The following is a 22186-nucleotide window of genomic DNA, read 5'->3' on the forward strand; positions in this document are numbered from 1 at the left end:
ACTTTTTATCTAATATTTTTTTACCTTTTATCGCAATATAGACTTTTATCGCAATATAGACTTTTATCTCATATTTATGACTTTTTATCTGAATATTTTGACTTTATATCTCAAAATTTCGACTTTTTATCTCGATATTGACATTTTATCTAAAAATCTTGACTTTTTATCTCATATTTATGACTTTTTATCTGAATATTTTGACTTTATATCTCAAAATTTCGACTTTTTATCTCAATATTGACTTTTTATCTAAAAATGTTGACTTTCTATCTGAATATTTTGAATTTATATCTCAAAATTTCGACTTTTTATCTCATATTTATAACTTTTTATCTTAACATTTTTACTTTTTATCTCAAAAATTCGATTGTTTGTCTCATAATTATGATGTTTTAACTCAAAATTTAGAGTTAATATCTCATAACTAAGACATATAAAAAATTGTTGACTTTTCATCTCATATTTCTGACTTTTTAATCTCAATATTGACTTTTTATCTCAAAAAATTGACTTTTTTTCTCACATTTTTTTTACCTTTTATCGCAATATAGACTTTTTATCTCAAAATGTTGACTTTTTATCTCATATTTATGACTTTTTATCTGAATATTTTGACTTTATATCTCAAAATTTCGACTTTTTATCTCGATATTGACATTTTATCTAAAAATCTTGACTTTTTATCTCATATTTATGACTTTTTATCTGAATATTTTGACTTTATATCTCAAAATTTCGACTTTTTATCTCAATATTGACTTTTTATCTAAAAATGTTGACTTTCTATCTGAATATTTTGAATTTATATCTCAAAATTTCGACTTTTTATCTCATAGTCATGACTTTTTATCTCAATATTGACTTTTTATCTCAAAATCTTGGCTTTTTATCTCATATTTTTGACTTTTTATCTTAACATTTTGACTTTTTATCTAAAAAATTTGACTTTTTTTATCTCATAATTATGTCATCTAAAAATTGTTGACTTTTTATCTCATATTTATGACTTTTTCATCTCAAAATGTACTTTTTATCTCAAAAATTTGACTTTATCCCATATTTATGACTTTTTATCTCAATATTTTGACTTTTTATCTCTAAATGTCGACTTTTTATCTTATAATCATGACTTTCTATCTCAAAAATTTGACTTTTTTTTCATATTTTTTACCTTTTATCGCAATATAGTCTTTTTATCTCAAAATGTTGACTTTTTATCTCAACGTTTTGACTTTTTATCTCAACATTTTGACTTTTTACCTCAAACTATCGACTTTTTATCTCATTATTGTGACATTACCTAAAAGAGTGACTTTTTATCTCATTATTATGACGTTCTATCTCATTATTATGACTTTTTATCTCAAAATTTCGACTTTTTATCTCATCATTTTGACTTCCCATTGAGGTATATTTTTTAGTTATAAACTTATAAATGATATATGTATATTATAATATATGTAAACTTATAAAGCAAGGTTTTAAAAACAAGTTTTCTAAAAAAAAAAGCTGTTACTTTTCTCGTCTCTCAGCGACAGCATTAATGCTCGCACTCGTAGGAGCGGACGGGGTCGCGCTGTCGGACACGAGCGGAAGTGCGGCTGGTAGTTTCCGAGACGCTGAGGGTCGGTAGTCGGTAGTCGGGACGCCTCCTGCACACAGCAGTCACGTCCGCATGTCGCCGCACATTCTTCCGCCTTGACTCGCCTGCCGCCGCCGCCTTCCCCGGATGAAGGTAAGACTAAGACGGCTGCGAGTGTGTGTTGTGTCGTTCAATGCTCGTGTCCGCCGCGGGACGCCGTCATGGCGCTGGCCGGCGGCGCGCTGCTTCCCCGCCGCTCGGCGCACAAATCAAGCGCCCTGCTCGAGGCGTCACTCCGACACCTTTTATTCGCCTTATTCAACGTGTCGGCGGGGGGGGGGCGGGGCTACCTGAGTGGCAGGTGAGTGACAGCCGGCGGTCACGTGGGGCGGCTATGTTTGGCGCCACAGCTGTTGTTGCTGCACTTTGACACCCGCGCCTACTTTACACGCCGCGATCAACAAGTTGAATATTCGCCATTCCACAAGTTGAACATTCTATATTCCACAAGTTGAACATTCTATATTCCACAAGTTGAACATTCTGTATTTGTGCGCGTGTCCGCCAGTCACGTGGCTCGTGTGTCAACAACTTATGTAAGACTTTGTGCAAACTTGTCACCTCGTGGCCGCGTGACGTCACGCACGTCCTCTCAAGGAGGGTGACGCAATCACGGTTGTGGTTATTCATAGCCATCTTTAAAAGGAGCCCTTCAAAAGTTCTTATAAGTAGTGTGGTAGACCTAAGTATTTATTAAGTACCACCATAATGACAACATTAAATACAGTAGTGTAGTAGACCTAAGTAGTCATCAAGTACCACCATAATGACAACATTAAAGGCCTACTGAAATGATTTTTTTTTATTTAAACGGGGATAGCAGATCTATTCTGTGTGTCATACTTGATCATTTCGCGATATTGCCATATTTTTGCTGAAAGGATTTAGTATAGAACAACGACGATAAAGATCGCAACTTTTGGTATCTGATAAAAAAAAGGCTTGCACCTACCGGAAGTAGCGTGACGTAGTCAGTTGAACATATACGCAAAGTTCCCTATTGTTTACAATGATGGCCGCATGAAGTGAGAGAGATTCGGACCGAGAAAGCGACAATTTCCCCATTAATTTGAGCGAGGATGAAAGATTTGTGGATGAGTAAAGTGCAAGTGAAGGACTAGTGGGGAGTTGAAGCTATTCAGATAGGGAAGATGCTGTGAGAGGCGGGTGGGACCTGATATTCAGCTGGGAATGACTACAACAGTAAATAAACACAAGACATATATATACTCTATTAGCCACAACACAACCAGGCTTATATTTAATATGACACAAATTAATCCTGCATAAAAACATCTACGTGTTTGTTATGCTAGCTCCTAGCTCCTAAGCTAGCTCCTAGCTCCATAGAACACGCCAATACAATTCAAACACCTGATCAACACACACAATCACTCAGCCCAAAAGACCGTTCACCTAACCCAAGGTTCATAAAGCTTATATATTTTTAAAAAGTTACGTACGTGACGCGCATGTACGGGCAAGCGATCAAATGTTTGGAAGCCAAAGCTGCATACTCACGGTAGCACGTCTGCGTCTTTGTCATCCAAATCAAAGTAATCCTGGTAAGAGTCTGTGTTGTCCCAGTTCTCTACAGGCGTCTGTGTATCCAAGTCAAAAGTCCTCCTGGTTAGAGTCTCTGTTATCGGAGTTCTTCCATCTTGACTGCATCTTTCGGGAATGTAAACAAAGACGCGCCGGCTGTGTACTGTTGTTGCTGACTTCGTTCGAAAAATACGTCCGTTTCGCACCGACAACTTTCTTCTTTGCTTGCTCAGCTTCTTTCTCCATAATGCAATGAACATGATTGCAACAGATTCACGAACACAGATGTCCAGAATACTGTGGAATTATGAAATGAAAACAGAGCTTTTTCGTATTGGCTTCAATGTGGAAGGCATACCCGTGTTCCCCGGGCTACGTCACGCGCATACGTCATCCTCCAAAGGCGTTTTGAACCGGAAGTTCCCCGGGAAATTTAAAATGTCACTTTATAAGTTAACCCGGCCGTATTGGCATGTGTTGCAATGTTAAGATTTCATCATTGATATATAAACTATCAGACTACGTGGTCGGTAGTAGTGGCTTTCAGTAGGCCTTTAAATACAGTAGTGTAGTAGACCTAAGTATTCATTAAGTACCACCATAATGACAACATTAAATACAGTAGTGTAGTAGACCTAAGTATTCATTAAGTACCACCATAATGACAACATTAAATACAGTAGTGTAGTAGACCTAAGTATTCATTAAGTAGCACCATAATGACAATGAGTGAATGGTGTTGAATGGAGAATCAGTTCTGAATGGAATCATCACCCCAGGAATCGGATCAAAATGTGAGGTGTGCAAAGATTCACACCCCTACTAAATGTTCCCTTTGACTATTTGTTTCCTGTCTACACTTTAACTGTATGTGCACAAAAAAAGGCTCCCAACCGAGTCGGTTGCAATGTTTGACTCAAAAGAGTCGATTCGTCCACACACGTTACCCCATACCGGGCTGCACGCGGGAATGTTACTGTGCCTATTTACCAACAGGTGAAAAGAACTATCTTGTTAGCAACATGCTAATGCTACGCAGGGGTTGCTATGATACGCGGCGATGGTTTGCCAAAGTACCGTGGCAGTGACCGAGAGTGGAACCTTCCCACAGATCACCCGGAATGCCAAAAGAAAAATATGATCCTCCAGATCCTCGCCGATGTTACACCATCATGTCAGCGGAGGAGGCGGCCAGCGGGAAGAAGTCTCAGTGGTTGGAGCTGGAGATATCTGGTCGGTCGGCTTTCACTATCGCACTTGTTTTTTTTTCTTTCTTTTTGACGACCACATCGGCAGATACAATATGTACACATATAAAAATGTAATTAAATGATCAGTATCAGACTTTTGTTTTTTACAGCTACAACAGAACTACATCAGCAGATACAACATATACACATATGATACCACTATTTAGTATTTAAAAAAAAAAGATCTATATCGGTATTGGCCTTTAAAAAATGTTTTCCAGTAGCATATACAATATATCTACATGTGATAACAGTATTTAGTATTTCCAAAATAATAATAAAATAATCAACACCGGTATCAGCCTTTATTTATTTAAAAAAACAAAACAAGTACAACGTAACTACATCAGCAGATACAATACATGCACATATGAAAATGTAATAAAATAGTCGATATCAGACTTTTTTATTTTTTGTTTTTTAAACCACTACAACAGAACTACATCAGCAGATACAATATATACACATGTGATACCACTATTTAGTATCTCTAAAATAATAACTTAATTTATATCGGTATCGGCCTTTTTCCAGTAGCAGATACAATATATACACATATGATTAGTATTTCTAAAATAATAATAACATAATCAATATCTTTATCTGCCTTTTTTTCCTTTTTTTTGTTTTTATTTTTACAACAGAACTACATCGGCAGATACGATATGAGCATTTAGTATTTCTAAATATAATAAAATAATTAACAGTATCGGCCTTTTTTTAAATACATTTTTACAACTACAACAAAACTACATCAGCAGATACAATACATACACATATGATACCACTATTTAGTATTTCTAAAATAATACAATAATCAATATCGGTATCAGCCTTTAAAAAAAAAATATATATATATTTTTTCCCCCATTAGCAGATACAATATATACACATTTATGATACCAGTATTTAGTATTTCTAAAATAATACTAATTTAATCGATACCGGTATCGGCTTTTTTACATTTATTTATTTATTATTTTTTTTACAACCACAACATAACTACACCAGCAGATACAATATATACACATATGATACCAGTATTTAGTATTTCTAAAAAAATAACTAATTGATGTCAGTATCGGCTTTTTGGAAAAAAAATTATATAGCAGATACAATATGTACACATGATACCAGTATTTCCAAAATAATCAATATTGGTATCTGCCTTTTTTAATTTATTTTTTTACAACTACAACAGAACTACATCAGCAGATACAATATATACACATGTGATACCACTATTTAGTATTTCTAAAATAATACAATAATCAATATCGGTATCAACGTTTAAAAAAAAAATATATATATATATTTTTTCCCCCATTAGCAGATACAATATATACACATTTATGATACCAGTATTTAGTATTTCTAAAATACTAAAATAATCGATACCGGTATCAGCTTTTTTACATTTATTTATTTTTTACAACCACAACATAACTACACCAGCAGATACAATATATACACATATGATACCAGTATTTAGTATTTCTAAAATATAATAAAATAATCAATATCGGTATCGGCTTCTTTAAAAAAATTAAAAAAAAAAAAAAAAAAAAATTTTTCCATTAGAAGATACAATATATACACATATGATACCAGTATTTAGTATTTCTAAAATAATAACTAATTGATGTCAGTATCGGCTTTTTGGAAAAAAATTATATAGCAGATACAATATGTACACATGATACCAGTATTTCCAAAATAATCAATATTGGTATCAGCCTTTTTTAATTTATTTTTTTACAACAGAACTGCATCAGCAGATACAATATATGCACATATGATACCACTATTTAGTATTTAAAAAAAATAATACAATAGTCAATATCGGTATCGGCCTCTTTAAAAAAAAATAAAATTATATATTTTTTTCCCATTAGAAGATACAGTATATGCACTTATGATACCAGTATGTAGTATTTCTAAAATATAATAAAATAATCAATATCGGTATCGGCCTCTTTAAAAAAAAAAAAAAAAAAATTATATATTTTTTTCCCATTAGAAGATATACTGTATATACACATATGATACCAGTATTTGGCATTTCTAAAATAATAACTAATTGATGGTGGTATCGGCTTTTTTGAAAAAAATTGATATATTTTTTTCTAGTAGCAGATACAGTATGTACACATGATACCAGTATTTCCAAAATAATGAAATAATCAATATTGGTATCGGCCTTTTTTTAAACATTTTTTTTATACAACCACAACAGAACTACATCAGCAGATACAATACATACACATATGATACCACTATTTAGTATTTCTAAAATATAATACAATAATCAATATCGGTATCGGCCTCTTTAAAAAAAAAAAAGAAAAGAAAATTATATATCTATTTTCCATTAGAAGATACAATATAGGCACATATAATACCAGTATCCAGTATTTCTAAAATATAATAAAATAATCAATATTGGTATCGGCCTCTTTAAAAAAAAAAAAAAAAAAATTATATGTATTTTTTCCATTAAAAGATACAATATATACACATAATATGATACCAGTATTTGGTATTTCTAAAATAATAACTAAGTGATGTTGGTATCGGCTTTTTTGAAAAAAAAAAAAAAAACTATATATTTTTTTCTAATAGCAGATACAATATGTACACATGATACCAGTATTTCCAAAATAATAATAAAATAATCAATATTGATATCGGCCTTTTTAATTTTTTTAAATTTATTTATTATTTTTTTTACAAACACAACAGAACTACATCAGCAGATACAATATATACACATATGATACCACTATTTAGTATTTCTAAAATATAATAAAATAATATCGGTATCGGCCGCTTTAAAAAAAAAAAAAAAAATGTATATATATATATTTTTTCCATTAGCAGATACAAAATGTACACATGATACCAGTATTTACAAAATAATAAAATGGTATCGGCCTTTTTTTAATTTATTTTTTTACAACCACAACATAACTACATCAGCAGATACAATATATACACATATGATACCACTATTTAGTATTTATAAAATATAATAAAATAATGGATACTTGCATCCTTTTTAATAATAATAATAATAATAATAATAAAATAATCAATATTGGCCTTTTTAAAATGTATTATTATTTTTATTTTTGATACCAGTATTTAGTGTTTCTGAAATATAACCCAATAATCGATATCCGTATTGGCCTTATTCTTGTCAAGCACATATGATAGCAGTATTTAGTATTTAGTATTTAAAAATGAATGACACATTTCTTGTTTTGTCCCCGCTGAGTTTGATGCTAAAGTTTAGGGTCCGTGACTTTTTTCAAGCTCTTTGTCCCGCCCCCTCTCCCCCCCCCCCCGCAGGGCGCGTGCGGAGTCTGAGCAGCTCGCTGTGGACGCTCACCCACCTGACGGCGCTGCACATCAACGACAACAACCTGAGCCGCCTCCCGCCGGACATCGCCAAGCTGCCCCACCTGGTCTACCTGAACCTGTCGTCCAACAAGCTCCGCAGTCTGCCAGCCGAGCTGGGCAACATGGTCTCTCTCAGGTGGGCTTTCCTGTTAGCTTCGTGCTAATTGACACTGGATTTGCCATAGACGGGCTACCATTAGCATTAGCCGTTTTACATGGCCATTTCAACACCTCCAGAAACCACAATGTTACGGTCAAACAGCTGCTGTGAAATAAGCACAGCACTTAGAGTATAAACACTTTGTAGGGCGCAACGTAACACATTCAGCTTCCTGGAAAAAGCCATAATTAAATACTTTAATTTAAATGAATTAAATTAAAGTATTTATCTTTTAATTAAATTAAATTAAAGTATTTATCTTGAATTAAATGTATTAAATTAAAGTATTTATCTTGAATTTAATGTATTAAATTAAAGTATTTATCTTGAATTAAACGTATTAAATTAAAGTATTTATCTTGAATTAAACGTATTAAATTAGAGTATTTATCTTGAATTAAATGTATTAAATTAATGTATTTATCTGAATTAAATGTATTAAATTAAAGTCTTTATCTTGAATTATATTAAAGTATTTATCTGAAATAAATGTATTAAATTAAAGTATTTATCTTGAATTACATGTATTAAAGTATTTATCTTGAATTAAATGTATTAAATTAAAGTATCTATCCGAATTAAATTAATGTATTTATCTGAATTAAATGTATTCAATTAAAGTACTTATCTTGAATTAAATGTATTAAAGTATTTATCTTGAATTAAATTAAAGTATTTATCTTGAATTAAATGTATTAAATTAAAATATTTATCTTGAATTAAATGTATTAAATTAAAGTATTTATCTTGAATTAAATGTATTAAATTAAAGTATTTATCTTGAATTAAATGTATTAAATTGAAGTATTTATCTGAATTACATGTATTAAAGTATTTATCCTGAATTAAATGTATTAAATTAAAGTATTTATCTTGAATAAAATGTATTAAATTAAAGTATTTATCTTGAATTAAATGTGTTAATTTCAAGTATTTATCTTGAATTAAATGTATTAAATTAAAGTATTTATCCGAATTAAATTAAAGTATTTATCTGAATTAAATGTATTAAATTAAAGTACTTATCTTGAATTAAATGTATTAAAGTATTTATCTTGAATTAAATTAAAGTATTTATCTTGAATTAAATGTATTAAATTAAAATATTTATCTTGTATTAAATTAAAGTATTTATCTTGAATTAAATTTATTAAATTTAAGTATTTATCTTGAATTAAATGTATTAAATGTAAGTATTTATCTGAATTAAATGTATTAAAGTATTTATCTTGAATTAAATGTATTAAATTCAAGTATTTATCTTGAATTTAATGTATTAAATTAAAGTATTTATCCGAATTAAATTAAAGTATTTATCTGAATTAAATGTATTAAATTAAAGTACTTATCTTGAATTAAATGTATTAAAGTATTTATCTTGAATTAAATTAAAGTATTTATCTTGAATTAAATGTATTAAATTAAAATATTTATCTTGAATTAAATGTATTAAATTAAAGTATTTATCTAGAATTAAATGCATTAATTCAAGTACTTATCAATGGTCCAACATGTTGTCACTTCCTGGTTAGAAAACATACCCTAGATACAGTACTGCCATCTACTGTAATGTCTTGGAAGTGCGGCCTGTAGCCAATTTTTCTAACGGCACAATCGTTAGCATTGTAATATTAGCATGATAGCTTTTTTTTTTTTTTTTTTACAAATAACGTCAAATATTTTGTTACTTGCCAAATGCTACCTGTTAGCATGCCAACATAAGTAGGTTAGCTATTTTTTTCTAGCAAATTTTATAGGTAGACACACCAGTGTCATCATTTGCAACTTGATGTTAGCACGCTAGCATTCTAAACAAATACATCGCAGAGTAATATATTTTGCTACCTGACACAAGCTACAGTTAGTATTTTAGCATACTAGCTTTTCTTTAGCTCATTTAATTAATGTTAACTGTCAGCTTGCTATTGTTAGCATGTTAGCATTGTAATGTTAGATGATTGCTTTTTTTGCAAATTTTGAAGTTGTACACCTCAGCGCCTAATATTTTGTTACTTGACGACTGCTACCTGTTAGCATGCTAATATTAGTTAGTAGGCTAGCTTTATAGATACATTTTATAGGTACACACCTGAGTCATATTTTGCTACTAGATGTGTGCTAATGTGGGCGTGCTAGCATTTTTAACAAATTTTCAGGTATACTTCGCAGAGTAATATATTTTGGTACTTCACACATGCTACGGTTAGTATTTTATCATGCTACCTTTAGAATGCTAGCTTTTTGTTAAGCTAATTTAGCTCAGTGTCATATATTTTGGTATTTCCAATGTTAACTGTTTGCATTTTAGCATTGTAATGTTAGATTATAGCTGTCTTTATTTTTGCAAATTTTCAAAGTATACACCAACATAAAATGTTTTGTTACTTGACAACTGCTACCTGTTAGTAGGCTAGCTTTTTTAAAACTAATTTTATAGTTATACACCAGTGTCATATTTTTGCTACTTGACGTATGCTGACGTTAGCGTGCTAACATTTTTAAACACATTTTTCAGGTAGACGTCGCAGAGTAATATATTTTGATACTTGAGGCATACTACAGTTAGTATTTTAGCATGCTACAGTTAGTATTAGCATGCTAGCTTTTGTTTAGCTAATTTACCTCAGTGTCATATATTTTGGTATTTCATTAATGTTAGCTGTAGGCATGCTATTGTTAGCATTCTAATGTTAGATGATACCTCAGCCCCAAATATTTTGTTACTTGACGACTGCTACCTGTTAGCATGCTTATGTTAGTTAGTAGGCTAACTTTTTGTTTAGCAAATTTTATTGATATCATATTTTGCTACTTGATGTAGGCTAATGTGACCATGCTATCATTTTAAAAAAAAAATTCCAGGTATACATCTTATATAATAGTAATATATTTTAGTACTTGACGCATGCAAGTTACTTTTTAAGCATGCTAACATTAGCATGCTAGCTTTAAATTTTTTTTTTTTAGCAAATTTAACTCATTTACCTCAATTGGTCTTTCCCCAATGCTAACCCTAAGCATGCTATTGTTAGCTAATCACATAGCACTGTTACCATGCTAGCTTTCCTAGCTCATTTAGCCAGCGTGCTAACAGTTAGCATTTGAGTTGAACTTTCTCTTCCTGGTGGACGTGATGTGTTGCAGGGAACTGCTTTTAAACAACAACCTTTTACGTGTGCTGCCTTACGAACTCGGGAAGCTTTTCCAGCTGCAAACACTCGGCCTGAAAGGTCAGTCTGGTCTTAAAGTGATATTTGTTTGTGCAATTGTGCTAACTGTGCTTTTTTTTTTTCACCTGGCAGGTAACCCTTTGTCCCAAGACATCCTCAACTTGTACCAGGAAGCGGACGGAACCAGGAAGCTTTTAAACCACATGCTGGACAATCTAGCGGGTAGGCTCGGTTAGCGAGGATGCTACCACGCGAGCGCTAACCGTGCTTTTGTGTTGACAGTGCACCCGGAGCAGCTCCCGCAAAGACCGTGGATCACGCTTCAAGAACGGGACCAGGTGGTCTCCACAGGTGCGTGCGTCGTCTCGCTAACTTCCCGGTCCCCCCCTAGCGTGTGTGACGTCGCCCCTTCCTGCCCGTAGCGGCCTTCACCGTCATGTGCTACAACGTGCTGTGCGACAAGTACGCCACGCGGCAGCTCTACGGCTACTGTCCCACCTGGGCGCTCACCTGGGAGTACCGCAAGAAAGGCATCATGGAGGAGATCAACAACTGCGACGCCGACATCATCAGTCTACAGGTGCAACTCATATTTTGCTATTTCATTAACGCTAACTGTAGGCGTGCTATTGTTGGCATGTTAGCATAGCATGTTCGTTTTTTTTTTTTAGCTCATTTGCGACCCGTAGCTAATTTGTATTGACCCGCGGCCCGATCGTTAGCATTTAGATATTAGCATGCTAGCTTATTTTGTCAGAGTAGCGTCAAAAAATGTTTTACTTGACGAAGGATGCCTGTTAGCATTCTGACATTAGTATGCTAGCGTTCTTTCATTTTGTACGTACACACATCCGTCGTATTTTGATACTTGATGCAGGCTAACATTAGCGTCTTAGCTTTTCAAGCCAATTTTGTAGCAATACATCTCATATAACTTGATGATTAACACATGTTAATTGTTAGCATGCTAACATTACCGTGTTAATTTTTTTTGCCAATTTCGCCGCCATACAAAATACTTGTTACATGACACATGCTAACTGTAAACAGCAAATTATCTTAGCCAATTTTTGCCGCCGTGCACCTCGGAGCAACTCGGTTATTAACACGTTAATTGTTAGCATGCTAAAATTAGCGTGGTAACTTTTTTTAGCCAGCTTTGTCGCCGTGCATCTCAGAGTCATACAACTTGTTACATGACACATGCTAACTGTAAACACAATAATGTTAGCATGCTAAGAGTAGCATGCTAGTTATTTTAGCCAATTTCGCCACCGTACACCTCGGAGCAATATAACTTGGTCAATAACACATGCTAACTGTAAACATGATAATATTAGCATGCTAAGAGTAGCATGCTAATTATTTTAACCAATTTCGCCACCGTACACCTCGGAGCAATATAACTTGGTCAATAACACACGCTAACTGTTAGCGTGCTATCATTGGCGTGCTAACTTTTTGAGCCTATAACTTGGTAAATAACACATGTTAATTGTTAGCATGCTAACAGTAGCGTGCAAAAATTTTCCCAGATCATTTTGTCGCCGTACACCTCAGTCATATAACTTGCTATGTGACACATGCCAACTGTAAACATAGAAATATTAGCATGCTAACTATTTTAGCCAATTTCGCCACCGTACACCTCGGACCAATATTACTTGGTAAATAGCACATATGCTAACTGGTAGCATGCTATCATTGGCGTGCTAGCTTCTTTAGCTATTTTTTCAGCTGCACACATCAGAGTCCTATAACTTGGTAATTAACACGCGTTAATTGTTAGCAAGTTCACTTTTTCAGATAATTTTGTCGCCGTACACCTCAGTCATATAACTTGTTACGTGACACATGCCAACTGTAAACATGACAATATTAGCACGCTAACTATTTTAGCCAATTTTTTTCACCGTACACGTCGGAGCAATTTGACTTGGTAAATAATACGTGCTAACTGTTAGTATGCTATCATTGGCGTGCTAATTTTCAGCTGTACACATCAGAGTCATATAACTTGGTAATTAACACGTTAATTGTTAGCATGCTAACATTAGCGTGCTAACTTTTTGAGATAATTTTGTCGTCGTATAACTTATGTGACACACGGCAACTGTAAACATGGTAATATTGCTATACATGCTAATTATTTTCGCCAATTTGTCCGCCGTACATTTCGGCGCAATATAACTTGGTAAACAACACGTGCTAACTGTTAGCATGCTAAATTGTTGAAGTCTTGGGGCTTTGGAGGTTCAGGTGACTAGGAAGACGTGGATAACGAGTCCCTAAGATGACAATGTTGTTGCAAACCAGGAAGTGGAGACGGAGCAGTACTACTCCTTGTTCCTGGAGACTCTGAAGGAGCGCGGCTACGACGGATACTTCTGCCCGAAGTCTCGAGCCAAGCTGGTGTCGGAGCAGGAGAGGAAACACGTGGACGGATGTGCAGTTTTCTTCAAGACGGAGAAGTCAGTTTGCACTTCCTCACTTGTTGTTGGATTCCTTATTTTTATTTATCTTGAAATAAATGTATGAAATTAAAGTCTTTATCTTGAATTAAATGTATTAAGTTTAAGTATTTTTCTGAATTAAATTAAAGTATTTATCTTGAATTATATGTATTAAATTAAAGTATTTATCTTGAATTACATGTATTAAATTTAAGTATTTATCTTGAATTGAATGTATTAAATTTAAGTATTTATCTTGAATTAAAATGATTAAATTTAAGTATTTATCTTGAATTAAATGTATTAAATTAAATTATTTATCTTGAATTAAATGTATTAAATTAATGTATTCATCTGAATTAAATGTATTAAATTAAAGTATTTATCTTGAATTAAATGTATTAAATTAAAGTATTTATCTGAATTAAATGTATTAAATTAAAATATTTATCTTGAATTAAATGTATTAAATTAAAGTATTTATCTTGAATTAAATGTATTAAATTAAAGTATTTATCTTGAATTAAATTTATTAAATTTAAGTATTTATCTTGAATTAAATGTATTAAATTAATGTATTTATCTGAATTAAATTAAAGTCTTTATCTGAATTAAATTAAAGTATTTATCTGAATTAAATGTATTAAATTAAAGTACTTATCTTGAATTAAATGTATTAAAGTATTTATCTTGAATTAAATTAAAGTATTTATCTTGAATGAAATGTATTAAATTAAAATATTTATCTTGAATTAAATGTATTGAATTAAAGTATTTATCTTGAATTAAATGTATTAAATTAAAGTATTTATCTTGAATTAAATGTATTAAATTAAATTATTTATCTTGAATTAAATGTATTAAATTAATGTATTTATCTGAATTAAATGTATTAAATTAAAGTATTTATCTTGAATTAAAGGTATTAAATTAAAGTATTTATCTGAATTAAATGTATTAAATTAAAATATTTATCTTGAATTAAATTTATTAAATTAAAGTATTTATCTTGAATTAAGTGTATTAAATTAAAGTATTTATCTTGAATTAAATGTATTAAATTAAATTATTTATCTTGAATTAAATGTATTAAATTAATGTATTTATCTGAATTAAATGTATTAAATTAAAGTATTTATCTTGAATTAAATGTATTAAATTAAAGTATTTATCTGAATTAAATGTATTAAATTAAAATATTTATCTTGAATTAAATTTATTAAATTAAAGTATTTATCTTGAATTAAATGTATTAAATTTAAGTATTTATCTTGAATTAAATGTATTGAATTAAATTATTTATCTTCAATTAAATGTATTAAATTAATGTATTTGTCTGAATTAAATGTATTAAATTCAAGTATTTATCAATGGTCCACACATGTGCACCATGACTGTGAGGACTTCACAGATGTTGACTGTGAGGATGTTGACTTGCAGGTTCAGTCTGGTGCAGAAACCATGACTGTGAGGATGTTGACTTGCAGGTTCAGTCTGGTGCAGAAACCATGACTGTGAGGATGTTGACTTGCAGGTTCAGTCTGGTGCAGAAACCATGACTGTGAGGATGTTGACTTGCAGGTTCAGTCTGGTGCAGAAAGCATGACTGTGAGGATGTTGACTTGCAGGTTCAGTCTGGTGCAGAAAGCATGACTGTGTGGATGTTGACTTGCAGGTTCAGTCTGGTGCAGAAACCATGAATGTGAGGATGTTGACTTGCAGGTTCAGTCTGGTGCAGAAAACATGACTGTGAGGATGTTGACTTGCAGGTTCAGTCTGGTGCAGAAACCATGAATGTGAGGATGTTGACTTGCAGGTTCAGTCTGGTGCAGAAACCATGACTGTGAGGTCTACTTGCAGGTTCAGTCTGGTGCAGAAACCATGAATGTGTGGATGTTGACTTGCAGGTTCAGTCTGGTGCAGAAAGCAAGAATGTGTGGATGTTGACTTGCAGGTTCAGTCTGGTGCAGAAAGCATGAATGTGTGGATGTTGACTTGCAGGTTCAGTCTGGTGCAGAAACCATGAATGTGTGGATGTTGACTTGCAGGTTCAGTCTGGTGCAGAAAGCATGACTGTGAGGTCTACTTGCAGGTTCAGTCTGGTGCAGAAAGCATGAATGTGAGGATGTTGACTTGCAGGTTCAGTCTGGTGCAGAAACCATGACTGTGAGGTCTACTTGCAGGTTCAGTCTGGTGCAGAAAGCATGAATGTGTGGATGTTGACTTGCAGGTTCAGTCTGGTGCAGAAACACACGGTGGAGTTCAACCAGGTGGCCATGGCCAACTGTGAAGGGTCAGAGGTCATGTTGAACAGAGTCATGACCAAGGACAACATTGGTGTGGCCGTGCTGCTCCAACTCAACAACCACTTGTTCTCTGGTGGTGAGGACAACTTCTTCTTCTTCTCCTTCTTCTTCTTCTCCTTCTTCTTCTCCTTCTTCTCCTTCTCCTTGTTCTTCTACTTTTTTCTCATTCTTCTTCTTCTTGTTCTCCTTCTTGTTCTACTTCTTCTTCTCATTGTTCTTCTACTTTTTCTTCTCCTTCTTCTTCTTCTCCTTTGTCTCCTACTTTTTCTTCTCCTTGTTCTTCTTCCCTCTTCTCCTTGTTCTTCTTCTTGTTCTTCTCCTTCTTCTTGACTTCTTCTCCTTCTCTTTGTTCTTCTTCTTCTCCTTGATCTCCTTCTTGTTAATCTTCTTCTTGATATTTTTCTTCTCATTGTTCTTCTACTTTTTCTTCTCCTTGTTGTTCTTGTTCTTCTCCTTCTTGTTCTTCTCCTTGTTCTTCTTTTTCTTTTTCTTCTTCTTCTCCTTCTTCTTCTTCTATTTTTTCTTCTCCTTGTTGTTGTTCTTCTTCTTATTTTCCTTCTTCTTCTTCTTGTTCTTCTTCATCTCCTTGTTCTTCTACTTTTTCTTCTCCTTGTTCTTCTTCTTCTTCTTCTCCTCCTTGTTCTTATACTTATTTTTCTTATTCTTCGTCTTCTTCTTGTTGTTATTCTTCTTCTTCTCCTTGTTCTTTTACTTTTTCTTCTACTTTCTCTTTTCCTTGTTCTTCTTCCCTCTTCTTCTTGTTCTTCTTCTTCTCCTTGTTCTTCTACTTCTTCTTCTTCCTTTCCTTCTTGTTCTTCTTCTTTTTCTTCTTCTACTTTTTTTCTCTTCCTTCTTCTTGTTCTTTTTTGGTTTTTCTCCTTGTTCCTATTCTTGTTCTTCTCCGTCTACTTTTTCCTCGCCTTTCTTCTTCTTGTTCTTCTTCCCTCTTTTCCTTGTTCTTCTTCTCCTTGTTCTTCTATTTTTTCTTCTCCTTGTTCTTCTTCTTCTTCTCCTTCCTCTTCTTCTTCTTCTTCTGCCTCTTCCTCTTCTTCTTGTTCTTTAACTGTTTCTTCTCCTTGTTATTCCACTTGTTTTCTCCTTTTTCTTTATCTTCTGCTTCATGTTCTTTTCCTCCTTCTTCTCCTTCTTCTTCATCTTCTTCTTTTTGTTCTTCTCCTTGTTCTTATTGTTTTTCTTCTTCTGTCTTCTTCTACTTTTTCTTCTCCTTGTTGTTGTTTTTCTTCTTGTTGTTCTCCTTGTTCTGTTTCTTCTCCTTCTTCTTCTACTTTTTCTTCTCCTTGTTCTTCTTCCCTCTTCTCCTTGTTCTTCTCATTTTTCCTCTTTTTCTTCTTCTACTTCTTGCTTGTTTTTCTTCTGACTCTTCTTGCTCTTTGTTCAACTTTTCTTCCGACTCTTTTACTTATAGTTTTTCTCACTCTTCTTTTGACTTCTTTTCCTTGTTCTTCTTCTTCTTCTCCTTCTTCTTACTATTCTTCTTCTTCTCCTTCTTCTCCTTGTCCTTCTTCTTCTCCTGCTTCTTCTCCTTCCTCTCCTTCTTCTCCTTCTCCTTCTTCTTCTTCTCCTTGTCCTTGTCCTTGTCCTTGTCCTTGTCCTTCTCCTTCTTCTTCTTCTTCTTCTTCTTCTCCTCCTTCTCCTCCTTCTCCTTCTTCTCCTTGTCCTTCTTCTTCTTCTTGTCCTTCTTCTTCTCCTCCTTCTTGAAGTTGTGATTGATGATTGTGGTTGCAGGTGTGAAAGCCGAGCGTCAGCTGCTCCTGGTGGCCAACGCTCACATGCACTGGGACCCTGAGTACTCCGACGTGAAGCTGATCCAGACCATGATGTTCCTGTCTGAGCTGAAGAGCATCGCCGAGGGGGCGTCGGCCTCCATGGACGGCGGCTCGCCGACCTCCGACCCCGCCGCCATCCCCATCGTCCTGTGCGCCGACCTCAACTCGCTGCCCGACTCCGGTAGGCCCCGCCTCCTTCCCCTTCCGTCCTCCCGCTAACCCAACACCGCCCCCACAGGTGTGGTGGAGTACCTGAGCAACGGGGGCGTGGCCGACAACCACAAGGACTTCAAGGAGCTGCGCTACAGCGAGTGTCTCAGCAACTTCAGCTGTGACGCCAACAATGGAAGCATCACACACAGCTTCCAGCTGAAGAGTGCCTACCAGGGCGGAGTCATGCCTTACACCAACTACACCCACGACTTCAAGGTCAACCACCACTCTTACACCCACCACTTCAAGGTCAACCACCACTCTTACACCCACCACTTCAAGGTCAACCACCACTCTTACACCCACCACTTCAAGGTCAACCACCACTCTTACACCAACTACACCCACCACTTCAAGGTCAACTACCACTCTTACACCAACTACACCCACCACTTCAAGGTCAACTACCACTCTTACACCAACTACACCCACCACTTCAAGGTCAACTACCACTCTTACACCAACTACACCCACCACTTCAAGGTCAACTACCACTCTTACACCAACTACACCCACCACTTCAAGGTCAACTACCACTCTTACACCAACTACACCCACCACTTCAAGGTGGGCCACCACTCTTACACCAACTACACCCACCACTTCAAGGTCAACCACCACTCTTACACCAACTACACCCACCACTTCAAGGTGCGCCACCACTCTTACACCAACTACACCCACCACTTCAAGGTGAACCACCACTCTTACACCAACTACACCCACCACTTCAAGGTGGGACACCACTCTTACACCAACTACACCCACCACTTCAAGGTGGGCCACCACTCTTACACCAACTACACCCACCACTTCAAGGTGAACCACCACTCTTACACCAACTACACCCACCACTTCAAGGTGAACCACCACTCTTACACCAACTACACCCACCACTTCAAGGTGGGACACCACTCTTACACCAACTACACCCACCACTTCAAGGTGGGCCACCACTCTTACACCAACTACACCCACCACTTCAAGGTGGGCCACCACTCTTACACCAACTACACCCACCACTTCAAGGTCAACCACCACTCTTACACCAACTACACCCACCACTTCAAGGTGGGCCACCACTCTTACACCAACTACACCCACCACTTCAAGGTGAACCACCACTCTTACACCAACTACACCCACCACTTCAAGGTGAACCACCACTCTTACACCAACTACACCCACCACTTCAAGGTCAACCACCACTCTTACACCAACTACACCCACCACTTCAAGGTGAACCACCACTCTTACACCAACTACACCCACCACTTCAAGGTCAACCACCACCCTTACACCAACTACACCCACCACTTCAAGGTGGGCCACCACTCTTACACCAACTACACCCACCACTTCAAGGTGAACCACCACTCTTACACCAACTACACCCACCACTTCAAGGTGGGCCACCACTCTTACACCAACTACACCCACCACTTCAAGGTGAACCACCACTCTTACACCAACTACACCCACCACTTCAAGGTGGGACACCACTCTTACACCAACTACACCCACCACTTCAAGGTGGGCCACCACTCTTACACCAACTACACCCACCACTTCAAGGTGGGCCACCACTCTTACACCAACTACACCCACCACTTCAAGGTCAACCACCACTCTTACACCAACTACACCCACCACTTCAAGGTGGGCCACCACTCTTACACCAACTACACCCACCACTTCAAGGTGAACCACCACTCTTACACCAACTACACCCACCACTTCAAGGTGAACCACCACTCTTACACCAACTACACCCACCACTTCAAGGTGAACCACCACTCTTACACCAACTACACCCACCACTTCAAGGTGAACCACCACCCTTACACCAACTACACCCACCACTTCAAGGTGGGCCACCACTCTTTCTTAGCCAGGAGTGGCACCTGTCACTTCTATGATGTCACATCTATGATGTCACATGTCACATCTGTCATGTCACATCTATGATGTCACATGTCACATCTATGATGTCACATCTATGTCACATTTCACATCTATGATGTCACATGTCACATCTATGATGTCACATGTCACTTCTATGATGTCACATCTATGATGTCACATGTCACTTCTATGATGTCACATCTATGATGTCACATCTATGATGTCACATCTATGTCACATCTATGATGTCACATCTATGATGTCACATCTATGTCACATCTATGATGTCACATGTCACATCTATGATGTCACATCTATGTCACATCTATGATGTCACATGTCACATCTATGATGTCACATCTATGTCACATCTGTCACATCTATGATGTCACATCTATGATGTCACATGTCACATCTATCATGTCACATCTATGATGTCACATGTCACATCTATGATGTCACATCTATGATGTCACATGTCACATCTATCATGTCACATGTCACATATATGATGTCCCATCTATGTCACATGTCACATCTATGATGTCACATGTCACATCTATGATGTCACATCTATGATGTCACATGTCACATCTATCAGGTCACATCTATGATGTCACATGTCACATCTATAATGTCACATCTATGATGTCACATCTATCATGTCACATGTCACATATATGATGTCACATCTATGATGTCACATGTCGCATCTATCATGTCACATCTATGATGTCACATGTCACATCCATGATGTCACATCCATGATGTCACATCTATGATGTCACATGTCACATCTATGGTGTCACATCTATGATGTCATTGGAGCATACGACACCGCCACTTTAAGGGTGGGACAAAAACACACAGCAACATTAGCATGGTTACTTAAGCTACATGCTAACACTACATTTTACCATCATGTTTGTTTAGCAACATTAGCATGGTTACTTTAGCTACATGCTAACACTACATTTTACCATCATGTTAGCTACATGCTAACACTACATTTTACCATGATGTTTGTTTAGCAACATTAGCATGGTTACTTTAGCTACATGCTAACACTACATTTTACCATCATGTTAGCTACATGCTAACACTACATTTTACCATGATGTTTGTTTAGCAACATTAGCATGGTTACTTTAGCTACATGCTAACACTACATTTTACTAACTTAATATTTGAACATGGTTTTCTAGCAACACTAGCATAGCCATGTTAGCTACATGCTAACATGATATTTTGATGGCCTTTCCACTCAGGGCGTGATCGACTACATCTTCTTCACTCGGACCCGCATGAGCGTTCTGGGCCTGCTGGGCCCGCTGGACGCCAGCTGGCTGGCTGACAACAAGATCTCGGGCTGCCCGCACCCCCACGTGCCCTCGGACCACTTCTCCCTGCTGGCACAGCTGGAGCTGCGCCCGCTCGACCCCCCCTCGCTCAACGGCCTGCACCCGCCCGTGCACAGGTAGTGAAGCCCCGCCCCCTCCCGTCTCCCTTTTTTAAAAAGCGCTTTGTAAGGGACCGTGTACAGTTTCTCCAGCCGGATGCCACGCCCCCCCCCAGTCACAAGCCACGCCCCTCCTCCCGTTTAAACGTTCATATTCTTTTATTTTTCTCTCCTGTCACAGTTTGTTACCAACTGTTGCCATGGCGACCATCAATTATTATATTTCATCAGAACAACTTTTGGTTTGGCTTGGACAATGCACTTTTTAAGATTCAGTATTTCACAATAAAAGCACCAATGGTTATGAACACACACATCAGCAGGTTGATCATGATCAATATACTTTCATTAGAATATATTTCATCATTTTTAGACAAATAAAAAAATGTCCAACAGTTTATTCTTATTCATGGAATTCGTTTCATTCTTTCATTTTCATCCAAACATTGACATTTTACTCATTCATTTCTGTCCTTATTAAAAAAGCTTTTGGTTTTTTTTACACTGAATTTTTTTGTTTGAATTTTGTGAATTTATGCCGACAATTTCATTAAATAAAAAAAATGTGTGAGCAACATTTTGTGTTTAAAAATTCATGTTATTAAAATACTGTTTAGAAATTCAATGTAAAAAAAAAAATCAGTATTAAAAAAAATTAGCTCTGTTAAAACTCTGTTAAAATATTCAGTGCAAAAAAAGTTAGTGTATAAAAACTTCAGTGCAACAAAAAAAAATCACTGTAAACAAATTCAGTGCAGAAAATGTCATTGTGAAAAATGATGAATTCAGTGCAAAATAAATATTTTGGAAAAATTTAATTTTAAAAATTATGTGTGAAAAATTCAGCGTTAAAATGTTTGTGTGCCAAAAAAATCAGTTTGAACATTTCAG

The 22186-nt window shown here is 35.5% G+C and overlaps 1 protein-coding gene across 2 annotated transcripts; it reads left to right on the forward strand.

Moving 5' to 3' along the window:
- The first annotated feature begins 1559 nt into the window (after nt 1–1559).
- On the forward strand, nt 1560–21701 carry cnot6l (CCR4-NOT transcription complex, subunit 6-like). Of its 2 annotated transcripts, none has more exons than XM_062024376.1 (12): nt 1560–1738; nt 4302–4423; nt 7792–7978; nt 11147–11232; nt 11305–11394; nt 11455–11523; nt 11595–11752; nt 13489–13643; nt 15856–16007; nt 17678–17899; nt 17957–18246; nt 21105–21701. In XM_062024376.1, exons 2-12 carry the CDS (start codon nt 4312–4314, stop codon nt 21315–21317), a joined length of 1734 nt encoding a protein of 577 aa, XP_061880360.1. In that variant the 5' UTR covers nt 1560–1738; nt 4302–4311; the 3' UTR covers nt 21318–21701. The 2 variants fall into 2 exon arrangements, with proteins under 2 accessions (XP_061880360.1, XP_061880361.1); XM_062024377.1 differs by having other exon boundaries at nt 1561–1738; nt 17957–18147.
- Nucleotides 21702–22186: the final 485 nt, after the last annotated feature.

Source organism: Entelurus aequoreus, linkage group LG17, assembly GCF_033978785.1.
Source record: "Entelurus aequoreus isolate RoL-2023_Sb linkage group LG17, RoL_Eaeq_v1.1, whole genome shotgun sequence".
In the NCBI taxonomy this organism is placed as follows: Eukaryota; Metazoa; Chordata; class Actinopteri; order Syngnathiformes; family Syngnathidae; genus Entelurus; species Entelurus aequoreus.

Excerpts from the sequence above, each read along its gene's own strand:
- cnot6l (XM_062024376.1), top strand. The coding sequence starts at position 4,312 with ATGCCAAAAGAAAAATATGATCCTCCAGATCCTCGCCGATGTTACACC. Across the intron at positions 4,424-7,791 it reads GTTGGAGCTGGAGATATCTG|GGCGCGTGCGGAGTCTGAGC; the intron begins GTCGGTCGGCTT and ends CCCCCCCCGCAG. Across the intron at positions 11,395-11,454 it reads CATGCTGGACAATCTAGCGG|TGCACCCGGAGCAGCTCCCG; the intron begins GTAGGCTCGGTT and ends TTGTGTTGACAG.